The 14192-nt window shown below is 46.2% G+C and overlaps 1 protein-coding gene across 6 annotated transcripts in view; it reads left to right on the top strand.

Annotated features, from left to right (window-relative positions):
- Positions 1-14192, top strand: part of Fat3 (FAT atypical cadherin 3) — a 576218-nt gene that overhangs the window by 542358 nt on the left and 19668 nt on the right. For all 6 annotated transcript variants that reach the window (XM_040735214.1, XM_040735213.1, XM_040735217.1 and 3 more), the window contains 2 exons: positions 1558-1715; positions 8044-8512. In XM_040735214.1, the coding sequence (XP_040591148.1) occupies positions 1558-1715; positions 8044-8512 (627 nt within the window). The remainder of the gene's footprint in view (positions 1-1557; positions 1716-8043; positions 8513-14192) is intronic.

Raw genomic sequence — 14192 nt, 5'->3', positions numbered from 1 at the left:
TCTTCTTTTTTTTCTAAAAGTGTCTTCATTTGCTACATCAGTAGGATCATCTTTTGTAATAGGGCACACCGATACAAATTTTGTTACTATTTCTTGTTAACACACACCCAGCAGCATGGCTGTGGGTGATGATTAAGTTATGCAAATGATGATAATCATAGTAGTAATCGTGGGAATATGAGCTATCATGCCTGATGTATAAAGCACTTTGCTGAACAAGGGGTTTTAGAAGTCCAGCCTTTGCAAAGAGAAGTCCTATTATAAAAATGGGAACCAAGCTTCACAACGGTTTATGTCCAGCACAGACATGCCCATGAAATGAAGGGAAAACCAGGAAGCTTGAGTGGGTCACTGAGGTGTCCCTACCCCAACGCGCATGTCATGCACACAGCATCCCTTTCCACCAGCTTCCAAACAGAGAACTTGTGATTGACGATAACAACCACCCTTTTGCTTTCTTCCCATTCTCTCTGCTTTTCGCTCTACAAGCCTATTGATCTGTTTATGGCAAACATTGTGTTGGAGAAAATGTTAAGAAATTAAAAAGAGGGTTAATTCAGAATCAGGTAAGTTCAGAATCAGGTGAAGTGAGTTGGACTACATTTAAATCCAGGAGGCTAAGTCTTGGGGAGTTATGTCTAAGAAGGGGTAGCTTCCTGGAGAAGCCCACAGCTCCATAGCTGTGCTGTCCAGTGTACCTTGCTTTCCTCTGAAAACCCTTTTTCTCCTAACCTTCGAGTTTAAGCCTATACTTTTTTGGAGAGAGAGAGGGAGAGACAGAGACAGAGACAGGGACAGAGACACAGAGAGAAAGCGAGCCTAAGAAGGGAAGCCTTGTAGTTACTGGTTAGCAAATGGAACCGTGACAGCAGAGGGCCTCCATTCTTCAACAACGGACACCAGTGGCGCATTGGTATTAGGATACCTGAAGAGTACAAGCATTTCATGACAGTAGCTTCACTGCCTTTTTCTTGATTCACAAAATTGAAAAATCTTTTTAATTTTATTTTTCCACTATGAGGGATTGACTTAGGACCTTATGCGTGCGAGGCAAGCACTCTATCATCCAGCTACAGCTTTCCTTTGCTTTTTCATTTTGAGAATAAGTCATCCAGGGTGACAATGAACTCACTTTCTCATCGAGGCAGGCTTGAGAGCCTCTTGCAGCAGCCTCTGCTGGGATTTCTGGTATGCACGGCCTGACCCATCCACACTCTTACATGTCTAAGGGAAGACAATGGTGGGGGCCAATCAAATGATATCTTTTAATAATGCTGAGCTTGGAAAGAGGGCGTTGAGAATCTAATGATCCTAAGAAATGGAGTTTACCAAGTTGCTCTGAACATGAGACAAGAGGGACGATTTTGGTAGCTGACTGGTTAATAATGTAATGATGTAAAATTGTGAGGCAGCTTTAATTAAGACCCCTGGGCTCCACCCTTAACTTCTGTGGTCTGTAATCAGTTTTCCTGGTGTGTGTGTGGGGGGGGCTTCATAGTTCCCTGATTATTTCTGGATTTTAAAAGGACACTTTTGCTATCGGAATGGTCTTTTCAGGACACACTTCTCTCAGCTTTGCTGGAAACAGTTACATCAAGTACCGGCTTTCTGAAGATAGCAAAGAAGAAGACTTCAAGCTGGCTCTGCGCCTGAGAACCCTACAAAGCAATGGGATCATAATGTACACCCGGGCCAACCCCTGCATGATTCTGAAGGTTTGTGAAAGGGGCTGCATTCTCCTGCAATTCTTCTCTTGTTGTTAGTTATCTGACATTATTGAGACAGTCTTACATGGAAGCCCAGGACAACTTCAAACTCAAAACCACCCTCCTGCCTCAGCCTCTCGGTGCTGTGATTGTGGCATGAGCCACCACACCCCACCCACAATCATTTCTAATTATGGCTACATTCACTATTAAATTGGAAGACACTGAAGTTATTGTCTTGCTAGTTTAGAAGTCCAGAACAGACTTCAGGACAAAAGAGAGCGCAACCAGGTTGAAAAGTGTGCCAGCATCCTTTGCTTTAGTTGTATTTTAAAATTGGCTGGTGGAGATTTGATGCCTCCCCATAGAAAGGGCTTGAATATGCACCTCTGTTACATTCCAATCACTCTGTAGTTTATTGGGACAAATGTCCCTATTAATTCCACGATAAGGCTAATCCTTTAACAGGCTGACTGTCCATGTTCACCGTATGCTGTCTCCACACTCTGGCTAGCTACACTGTCAATCAGGGGGAAGTAAGAGATGTTGGGCACAAATATTCCACATATCCTATCATGACCCAAGCCACCCAATTTTTAAATTATTTCCTGACCTCAGAAGTTCACCTAAAGCAGCCAGATTTTCTTTAAAATAAATCCGGCATTTGTATGCAACTTGGGGCTTCTAGTGCCTTCGTGATTACACTAAGAATACGAGCAGATGTACCTGCATCTTTCTAATTTCAAATTTAATACAAATCTGCTAAGGACATGTTATCCCCACTTACTTGATCAAGAAGAACAACCCAGAGAGTTTCATATATTCTCCCAAGGTTGCTTAGTTACTGAGCGGTGAGACCTGACTCACAGTACAGTGTACCCCACCCTGTGCTCTTCCCCTCCAAGCGCCCCTCTGCTCTCCTTGACATTCCAGCCCGAATGACCACAGATTCCATCCTGCACATCTCTAGACCAGACCTAGCTTTTGTGTCCAGGGATAGAGACGAGCAGAAGAGTGTGGGAGGGTGGGCTCCTCCTGGCCTACCCTTGGGGGTTTTGGTTCAGTCTATTATCCACTCTATTATTGCCTGTGCTCTTTAGAAGTCTTCAGAGCTAGCCCAGTGAAAACTGACCATCAAACAGGAACAGCTAGGAATGTAGGGAAGGAGCCTTGTCAGAGCCGTTGGGCCTGGTGCCTCTGGTCTTTCCTGTTCTCTCTCAAGCTCTAATGGACTACTGTAATACCAATGACTGCTGTTAGATAATCTCCGTATGGCACTAAACCTAAGATGGAGCTGAATATCAAATCAGGGTGACTTGATCCTAGATCGAATCTTGCTGTTTGCCCATCACTGGCAAGTGTGCTGCCGGTGCATCTCTCTGGGGACAGAAAGGTAGGGTAAACCCCTGAGGAGTCACCACACAGATGGATGGTACCTCACGACACAAATGTGTTTCTGGAATTGGATAATTGGATTCCTAAAGGTGAATTCCAATAATCTAAGGGCGGTTGCTCTTTGAAAGGACTCTCTGTGAGCACCTTGGTGTTGTGGACCATCACTGCCCTCTCTCTGATGATTTTACATGTTGGGTTTGCCGAAAGCAGGAGGCAGCTATATGTCCACCTGTGTAGTAGACTTGCTGAACGCCGAGCCTCGTGGGAGATTTGATCTCATTGGTTTAGTTACAGGATGCACTTTGTGCTTTGCTCTGGCCACTAAAAGGAAATACTGGCCTAAACTGCACCTCCTGGTTCCCAGCATTTTTCAGGCAGAGTGTGTTCTGGAAAAATGTGTTTTAAACAATCAAGGGGCAGAGGGCATCCTCTGGCAACTGGTAGAGAGTTGCATGGTGGTCAAGAACAACAAAACCATTTATGAACACAAGTGTCACTGTAGCCTGGCTGCAACAAAAAGCCCTTGTCTTTCTGTCCCCCATTACTACCCCGGCTCTAGCAGAGACTTGGAACGTACCATAAACACACAAATGCAATAAAAATCTAAGCACAATTGACATGAAAATAAAAGGTTACAATGTAATCAATGAAGCAAAAAGAAAAAGTAAAATATCATGATCGGAAAAAAAGCATAGAAAACATATTAGTTGAGCACAAACACCCACTTCTGAGCTTCCCAGCAAAACCAAAGCCAAAGTGTAAGAAGGGGCTGTGACCCCTCCATGCCTGTTAAAAGCAAAGCGTCAGATATCCAGGGCAGACACAAGGACAAAACACGGCAGCTCAGAGTGCTGGCATCAGACCTTTTGGCATCAGCCGGAAAAACAGACGGAAACCTTGGTTGCTAATGTAGAAATGTTCTTAAATATAAAAATATTTAGGGATGTGGTATGTCAACAAGATCTTTAATCAGATTATTTTCAGACTTGGCTTGATACCCTAAAACTTAAAAAAAAAAAAAAAAAGACAAGGCACGTTTGTTGATGGTATGGACAGGTCTTTCCATCACGGACTGCATCTATCTCTTGATTCTTACCCCCTCCCTAAAGGCAGTGCCCATGTCTGCCTGTGAGACTTCTAAGACTTGAAGGCAATCACAGACCTCTTTAACAAGTAATAACTACCCTACACTGAGTGTGGCAGATGAGCAGGTTAGGAACACTTCAGTCAGCAAGAGGACCATCTACCCATTTATTTTTTTTCTTCATCCAATTATTTTCTTAAAGGTACCCCACATGTCTGAAACCCATTAAGTGGCTTTGAAAAGACATGACTGAAGGGTATTCTTTCCAGAGATTACTTAATGACCCATGTGATGATTGTTCTTAATTGAGAACTTGATTAGATTTAGAAGTGCTTGGGGGCCGGGTGAGGCACACATCTAGCTATGGCCTTGAGAGGCTTCCAGAGACTATTACCGGAGAAAGAAGGGCCCACCTTAAATGTGGGTGGCCCCTTTCCAACTCCACGTTTCTTCTGTTTCCTGGCCACCAAGGTGGGAACTGTCCTGTTTCCCTGTCGCGCCCTGCTGGATGGGATGGACTGGGACCCTGGAAGGGCAAACTGAAGACTACATCCTCCCCTATGCTATTTCTGTAAAACACTTTGGTCATAGCAGTGATAAAGTTAACTAACACAACCCTCTGAACCCCACAGAGACATTCACTATGGGTCCAAAGCAACAAGACTCATAATTTAATCATTTCTACTCAAAATCCTTTCCTGTGAAAATCACTTCTATGGATCTATCTGATTTCTTATCTCCTAGTGCCCAGTCATTGAAAACTGGTCAAAGAACAATATTGATTTCACACAACCCCCCTGAAGATGTAGATGTTTTATAATATGAGGGCATCTATCTTTTTCTGAATTATCCATATAATTGAAAAAAATCACCCACTTGTCCAACCGATAAGCCATTCCAAGAGCATGGGAACAGGCGTTTAGCAGCTCAACACATGTCAGTCGCCACTGCAATGTCTCACTGGTGCTCTGATTTGAGGAAGTTCAGCTTTTACAAAGAAAAATACTGTATAACTTGACAGACAGAGAAAAATTAACTACTATCAGAGTATCGTTTTCCCATGTGAAGACGACTCAGATGCTCACTCCTCGGGGAAGGAAGTGCTGCTTTACCTCCCTGGCACAGCAACAGCATACTTACTACAGGGTGACTTAGGGCACCAATATTCTAGAGTGCCATAGCAACAAGCCGTGGTTCAAAATGCCTAGAATCATAAAGATGCAGTGAAGAGAAGAAAAGGTGAAAGCTGTGGGCACCTGCCTTCTTTCACATGCTGCTGCTGTTGCGTTATAAAAGGAGGGGAAGTTCACAGGGGATAATTTCCGTCCCTTAGCTGAAGGGTTTTGAAGTGATGGGGAAGGGAATGAACCAAGTAGTATGTTGATGGAACACTTGCATGGACTGCACCTTCACCACCAGATTTTCCATGACAGACTGGGGACAATGTTTCCTAGCCGTGGGGCAAAGCCGCAGACGGGCTGCTGCAGAAGGTGTCTCCGAAGCCTTATCATATCTCTTCATTACTTACGCTCAGATACAGGTGTGGGTATTAGCTGTGCACCGTCACTAAGCAAGTTTGCTGTAACTTACAATAGCCATTCAGTCTATTTTGCTAAACAACAACAAAAAGCAGCAATTGCATATGATTGTAGGTGAGAGCTCTCTGGAAATAAACCTGTTTTCAGCCCTTTCACATGTAAGCACGTATATTACAGAGCAGTGTGTGTGTATGTGTGTGTGTGTTTACACTCATGAGTGCACACACACCTCGTGTGTGATATGGCCAGAACATTCTGCAGCAGATGCCATGGCATATCTCTCTGTTCTCCACACCCAACCCCACTCAGGTAGAACCTTGCTTTACAGAGAGCAGGATGGTACAGGCAGACTTGGAGTTAACCTCTTCATTCTCTGCCCTGCTCTCTAGGTTCCCAGTGTTTTGGGAACATGAATCTTTGACCTTGACTTGCAGGTGAGAAAATCCATGGAGTCACAAAGCAGGCATGAGAGTCACTGTGGATTACTTGACTGTGGACCTTTCTGAAACAGAATGTTTGTGATGATGAGTGTTCTGTAGAAGCCACTGGTTCTTTCGCAAGTAAAACACACCGTGCAAAGACCAGCTTGGCTCATTTCTACAAATTCATTTAATTTCTATAGTGCTGGTGTCCATGCTGGCCTGTCGTTTTCATTCTTACTTTCTACTTTACTTCTCTTGATGAGAGTCTATGCTATGCACAGAAACAAAGGTACCAGCACCTCTCAGAACAGACAGACCACCCAGCCCACTCACAGCTGGTACACTGGCCACTGCAGAATCATTTTCTAGATATAAAGGTTTCTGTCTCACAGTGCCCAGCTGTGAATACCTTAGTGGCCAAATTTAAGTTTGGCTACATGGGGGGCTAGCACTTAATCCCTCAGTCCTGATGCCACATAGCATTTCTAAGAAACGCAGTCCAGAGTGGAGCAGCAAGTGTCAAAGGCCATTCCTCAAGAGCGGGGGAGCCTGGGTCTGTATGGATTTTGAAGTTGCCCATGCTGTCTGGCAGCTAGGATCCTTCAGTGGTGTCCCTTTCTCACCTATGGGCAAGGATCCCTGGTGTTAGCCTCCAGTAGATGTGGTGGACACCCTGTCTAACGCAGGCAAATCTCCTCTATAGCCCCCGATGAGGGATTGGAACATCCCGAAAGTGCAGACAGCTGACCAGAAGTTTCCTGTTGTTAAATATACATAAGCTCTAAACCGGGGGTGACCAACTCCCAGTCATTGTGGCCTAGTATAGTTGTGAATGCATTTCAACACAAAATTATGAACTCGCTTAATGTTATTAGATTTTCTGTGATTTTTCACTTAATTGTGCAGTTCCAAAGTATGAACTTCATACTTTTATAGATGACAAAATTCTGTTCCAAGGTTTGTATTCTTTTGCAAACCATGTAGTGGGATGAGTCAGACACCCATGGGATTTTATATGTGGCCCAAGATAATCCCTCTTCACACAGTGCGGTCTAGGGAAGACAAAAGGGTAGACACCCCTGCCGTATGCAGCAGCCAAGCCTGAATACTCTGGGTGTGCCTCTTGTCTCTATGGTGAATGGTGTAAGAAACGGCGGATTTAAGTATGACATCAGTGGCATAGAGAGTGTAATATTCAAAATATGCACAAGGCTGGGCACCAGGAAGCGTTTGCTTCTATCTGGCCTCTTTTCTCCCCTATATCAGACTCTCGCAAACTTATTTGGGAAGTATGTGTGTATAGATTTAACATGTAACTCTCTCCTGCACTGGACTAGTGAGCCCCAGAGGACAGGGTAGATCAACTTTAGCCTATTGCCTAACCATATGGTGGGTGTCCAGTTATTATTGGTGAGTTCATGGAAATAATTCCTGTGATAGAGAGGATTAAAGAAACAAATGAGATATCGCAGTGGGTATTAAAGGGGTGGGCGATCACTGATAGAAACTTACTTTTAAAAAAAGATTTATTTATTTATTTATTATGTGTACAGAGTTGTGCTTGCATGTATGCCTGCAGCCAGAAGGGGGCACCAGATCTCATTACGGATGATTGTGAGCCACCATGTGATTGTTGAGACCTGAACTCAGGACCTCTGGGAGAGCAGCCAGTGCTCTTAGCCACTGAGCCACCTCTGCTCTGTGAGCTTCCTGGCTTTCCCTATGATCAGTAGCCGGAAGACCTGAGAAGCGTCAGGCCTGTATTTTCCTGGCAGACTGTGGAGGGCTTAGTTCGCACAGATGCAGACTTAGGCCTGGATGGAACATCTGCCCTGTTGGGATCACAGTGTTTTGAAGCTAGCTAGACTCATGACGGCTCTGCGTTTCTTCCCGTGCAGATTGTGGAAGGCAAGCTGTGGTTCCAGCTGGACTGTGGCAGCGGCCCCGGGATCCTGGGCATCTCCAGCCGTGCCGTCAACGACGGGAGCTGGCACTCGGTCTTCCTGGAGCTCAATCGCAATTTCACCAGCCTGGCCCTGGACGACAGCTATGTGGAGCGGCGCAGGGCGCCCCTGTACTTCCAGACACTGAGCACCGACAGTGCCATCTTCTTTGGTGCCCTCGTGCAGGCGGATAACATCCGCAGTCTGACGGACACTCGAGTCACGCAGGTCCTCGGTGGCTTCCAGGGTTGCCTAGACTCCGTGGTACTTAATCACAACGAGCTGCCCCTCCAGAACAAGCGCAGCAGCTTTGCCGAGGTCGTGGGGCTGACGGAGTTGAAACTGGGCTGCGTGCTCTACCCGGACGCATGCCAACGCAGCCCCTGTCTGCACGGGGGCAGCTGCAGCGGCCTGCCCTCTGGCGGTGAGTGCACATGTTTACAAGCGTGTAGGGAAGGGAGGGCATGCACCTGTCTGAGGCTGATCCTCACAATCCCACACACCTTCCCGGGACCCTCCCGGAGAGGATGCTCACCCACTTTGTACTGTGCGGCAGAATCTTGACAGTTGCACGCTATCCAGGTTCGCCAGTAACTGGATGCCAGACTGCAGATGCAACCACCTCTTCCCTGCACACCCGACACCCTTCCAGACTTCAGCTCCCTGTAAGGTGTGACTTCAGGAGCCACCTGCTGTCACTGCAGAAGGCTGCCTGGTGTCACTGCACTGAGTAGAGCTGCTAACCAGGCTCGGATGTAGCTTTACCAGAAACTAAAGTGGGGGGCAGGGGGAGTGAACGTGCCTGCCTCGGAAGAGAACCAAGGGCTAGGGGTCTTTGGAGCATGCTTTTAAGATGTGTCTCAGAAATAGCTCAACTCTAACAAAGATGCAAAGCATCAAAATAAAGGAGTGGGAACCGGGGATACCTCAGTCGGTCGGTGCTGGCCTTGCAGGGGTGAAACTCTGGGTACCATATATTAAAAGCTAGACGTGGTGATGAGCACCTGTAACCCCAGCACTGGGAAGGTGGAGACAGTTGACCCTTGGGGCTCAGTGGCCATCCCGTCTAGTCTACATGGCGGGTTCCAGGCTGGAGAAGACCCTGGCTCCAAAGCAGAAAAGATAGGAAGGATCTGAGAAATAGCCCCTAAGGATATCCTTTAGCCTTTACACCCTCCTAACCACACATGAACACACACACACACACACACACACACACACACACACACTACATGGAGATGAAAATACACAGAGAATCTCAGGAGGGGAGCCAGTCAAGGGTGGGAACAATGCCTGACATCTGAGAATTCCCTGCCTCACACAGGGGCTGTGTGGTGGTCCTCTGGGTCAGGCTTCCTTCTGTCAGCATCCTGCCTCCTCTCAGCAACCCTGGCTGGCCCCCTCCAGCCGCTCTGCAGATCTACCCAGCAGCCATCTGGGCAGTGGATGTAACCGCTCTCCACCGTCACTGAGACCGCGCGGCATTAGCATCTACTTTACATGCAGCCTGACTCCAAATTTAGAGTCCATTTTATTATTAGGACGTTATAAACTGTCCACGGGATGACGTGGTGCGGGAACTCAGACTGCAAAGTCGTTCAGACTCACATATGTCACTGTCACAATGAGGGCCCAGGGCCCTGGGGGGAAGTTTCTACAGTCTCGACTTAAGAAATCTATTTGCTGTTTTTACTGCCTCAGCAGTATATGTAAATAAAGGGCGGCTATGGCTCCACAATTCCCGAATGATGGGCAGTGACTCTCCACTAGCTGTTCTGTAAACCAGCCTCTCATGACAAATCATGGCCAGTTTTCCATGAGGAGAAAAAAAAAAACCCTTCTACCAGTGCAAGCCACTGACAATATATGAAAGGGCCATATAATTAAGTTGGGTTGAAATGGAACACCACGCCATGTCAAATCCTGGGTACGCAGCCACAAATTATAATATACTTTAGCCATGTCAGAACATTGTTTTTCCTGGCAAAACTGTGGTCCTCCTGGAGGGTTATCTTTAAAATAATAGGCACTGAACAAAGGGGAATCTGGCTCAGCAGGGTACACTTTTAACTGCCACAAAATCCTTTAGATAAGTACCCAGAGCAGGTATGTTATATAACTAAATGGCTTAGGGCCCATCTGAGAAACACCAGGTTTTTTTCTGTTTTGTTTTGTTTTGAAGGCAGGGTCTCATATATTCTAGGGTATTCTAGGGCAGCTTCAAACTTAATCTGTAACCAAGGATGGTTTTCGGTTTTTTGCTCTTCCGGTCTCTGCCTTCCGAGCACTGGGATTCCAGGCATCACTCAGTGTACATGGCACTGGGGATCAAAGGCAGGGAGGGCCTTGCGTGTTCCACCAACTGAACGGCATGTCCACGCCTTCCTATACCGCTGCCGTACCCTCCCTAAGGGCCGGAAGTACTGTACCTTGTGCAAGCCATCTCCCTTCGCCCCCCCACCCCGTGTTCTACTTCTCTCTGTGATAGCGTTGAGTCCGGGTTCCTCAGCTCCTCTTCCTTCCAAGATGAGGTAGCATCTCGTCAGCCCTGATCTTCTCTTTGCTCCTAAACACATATGCTTTTCCAAAGTGATCCATGCATTCTCTGTCTCATCTCTTTATATCACTCCCTTGCCGCAAGCCCGCTACCCTGCTGATGTGAGGGGGCCCCGCAGGGGCAGCCATCCCACAAGCCTCTCCCAGCCTGGCTGAGAGAGCCTGGTTCTGGAAGCATGGCTCTGGGTGGAGCAACCACCACCTAATTAGAATGCCAGAGGTCCTCCTTCGGTGTCTGAGGAGGGACCTTCAGGCTTGCTGGCTGTAAAGATGAGGCCTCAGCCTCAAGGAAGAAGCTCTATTTTCTTATCCCCATTTTCTATTATCATCACAGGCATTGAAAAGGACTTAAGGATGTTTGGCGTTTGCTTTGTTTTGTTTAATGTGTATGGCTGTTTGGCTATGTGGATGCCTGGTGCCTAAGGAGGCCAAAAGAGGGCATCAGACCCCCTGGAACTAGACTTACAGCAGTTGTTAGCTGCCGTGGATGTTGGGAATAGAACTTGGGTCCTCTGAGAGAGCAGCCAGTGCTCTTAGACACTGGGCTATCTCTCCAGCAACTTTCAGGGGCACTTTTGTCATGTCCTTGTCTCTCCTGCCTGACAAATCCCTTTTGCCAAATTAGGAGGGTGGGTTACAAGAAAGGAATGAGCCAGAAGTCAGGCCTCTGCTTCCTACTTATGGAACCATTAAATTAGTCATAAAGTTACTTACAAGGAACACCCTCCTTAAAGCATGGTGAAATGAAGTAGAGCCACACCCTCAACTCCTTCTGAATGCCAGGGTCTTGGGCTCCCAGATAGGAAGCTAGGATGCATGCAGTGTTCCAAGAGGACAACCGAGTTAGACTGCGGTTCTTAGAGGCAAGCACATGACAATCTGACAGCAGAGTCCATTGGAACATCAGCCTGGCTGTTTTGTGGCCTTATTTCTTTTTAACTCTCTCTTGTGGATCACTGTAAAATACAAGGACATGATTTACCATCACTGTCTCCTTGATCATGGAACAATACTGGAGGACTGATTGGTGGATCTCCTGGTAACACACTCCATTCTCAAACTGCGACACGTTGCTCCAGAACATTAACAATCTATAAAGTAGTCAACCCACAGCAAGAAACACTTCCTTTCAGGATTCCTCCCCAACTACCCCAAACCAACCAAAACCTTGGCACAAGGACCAAAGAGTTGCATCTACCAGCCTGGAATAGCATAGTCAGCAGCTTTGACCAGCCTTGTAATTCTTCTTGCCCAAGAAGCAGTCCTCAGGAACCCCAGAGCAGTCAAAGCACAGAGTGTGAGCTTGTAACATGATTCTGTGCATCAACCCAACCACAGAAAGAAAGCTCCCCCTCAGTTTTTAATATATATATATCACAAACATGACCTGGAAAAAACAACCACCATGGAGAAGAACTGGATGGGACCCATTCTGACCCTTCTATTTTCAGAACCATTGGGTGGGGCATGGGCCAGTGCCACCCACATTCTGAATAAGATGGGCTCAATTCACCATGCCTCATCATGCTCAACTCAAGACAATTAAGAGAAAACGCCATGGAAACTAAGCTGTAATTTAGTGAAGCAATGCACCAAGCCATGCTGTCCCCAGGCCAAAAGCAATCACTCAGACAGCTTTGCATGAAACTGGAAGCTTAAATCCTGAAAGCAAACCTTGGTGGATTTTCCATGGTCAGAGATACTGGTTTGAGTGTACACAGTACTAGAGCATTGCCTACCTTGCAAACGCATATATACTAAGGCATTTGATTTCTCAACACTCTGGGAACAGTCTTCCCTTCTACCACCCTCTCCCATTTTACAGATTAAACCAGCCAGCAATGTTAAATAAGAAGTCTAGCATATACCTGGGAAAGTGTGAAGCCATAACTTTACTCCCTGCTCTACTCGTGTGTCCCAGGACAGGCTACTCCATCACTGAGACACATCCGAGATCCCACCTGAACCTGCTGCTTCAGTCTGCACATCAACAAGCCCCCTAGACAATGCTCTGATTTCACCTTCTGTCTCCAAGGTGCCCTGGAGTCTGGGGGAGCTTCTAGCTCTTCTCTCCCACTATGTTATAGATTGTGGTTCTCCAGCTCTGAGATGCATCGGATCACTCGAGAAAACTGTTTGAACAGGGTCTTGCTGTTGAAGAATCTCTTGACTGTTCGTTTAAAAGGAACTGCATTTGCTCGTTGCTGGGTAACCAAATCATGCCTGCAAACTCCTGGATGTTTCATCAACAGAGATTCAAGGGCAGTGGGGCAAGAACATAAACCCCAAGAGTCAGAATCTACCGGAATTCAGGCATCTCTGTATTAACAAGGCAGGTTCTGTGCACACTCAAGCTTGAGAACCACTAACACTACAGGATCCTAGGAGTTTTATAGCTACAGGAATGCAGTCTGGAGTGCCAGGAGACGTATACAGACACAGGACATGGGAAGGGGTTGAAAGTGAGATGAACAAACCTGGAGTGTCACTCTCTTGTCAGCAAAATCAGATTACCCTGAGATCTTCGAAGATCAAAAGGATGTATGTATCTGCCCATCTTACGAGCAGCAAAATTGAATAGTCTACCTATCAAGTTGCATGATGGGGCTCTTAGATGTTTCAAAGAGAGGGACACAGATGTGTCCTTGGAAACAAAGCCCCTTTTGCTACCTTGGACCCGGCTTTTGTGGAGTATTTAGTTCCCCTTCCTGTAAGAATCAGGAAGTTCAGTCTGTCAGACTTTATCCAGTGGCTGCATTGTGCTGACCCATGCATGTTAAGTCCCAAGTCTCACGGCTGTTTTCGTAACCAGCTTCCCCTCCTGATCCACATGTACTCCATTGTTGTCCCACTAAGCAGAGGCAAAAGAAGAGAGAATCTGCCTGCTGTGTGTGTTCAGTAGAGATCACCTGATTGAATTCTGCAGCTTATGGGAAATGTTTTTCTTTCTTGAATGACTTTCTTCTAAAAACAAGCTGATAATTTCTGGTGCTTTTTTTTTTGCACAGCACAAGCAAAAATAAATGCTAAGAGCAAAGTTCAAAAAGTCTAAGTCAGATGAAGACACAAAGGAATATTCTAGAAGATGAGATTCTACTACATATGTCATGTTGTGGGCACATAGGGATGATACATCCTCAGGGAAACTACTCAGAGTCTGGTTTAACACACAGTACCTGAAATGTGGGTCACCTGTTCTGGGGATCAGCACAGTACTCTAGAGGTTTTCATTTGACAGGTTCCTAAAACACTGAATGTACCTTGCTTGAAAGAAGGAAAAAAGTCAAATTGACAATGATAGATATCATCAGCTAAACCATTCCTACCCATGAGTAGCATCTCTCTCTCTCTCTCTCTCTCTCTCTCTCTCTCTCTCTCTCTCTCTCTCTCTCTCTCTCTCTCTCTCTCTCTCACACACACACACACACACACACACACACACACACACATTTCCCATGTCAATTGAGATATGCAGAGACTGAGGTTCCCAATACTTAGCATAAAATTCATAGTGAAAACATTTTCTGGCTTTATCTGGTAGGAGAGAA

Source organism: Mesocricetus auratus, unplaced genomic scaffold (genome assembly GCF_017639785.1).
Source record: "Mesocricetus auratus isolate SY011 unplaced genomic scaffold, BCM_Maur_2.0 Super-Scaffold_100044, whole genome shotgun sequence".
Lineage (NCBI taxonomy): Eukaryota > Metazoa > Chordata > Mammalia > Rodentia > Cricetidae > Mesocricetus > Mesocricetus auratus.
This window is presented reverse-complemented; position numbering and strand designations above follow the sequence as displayed.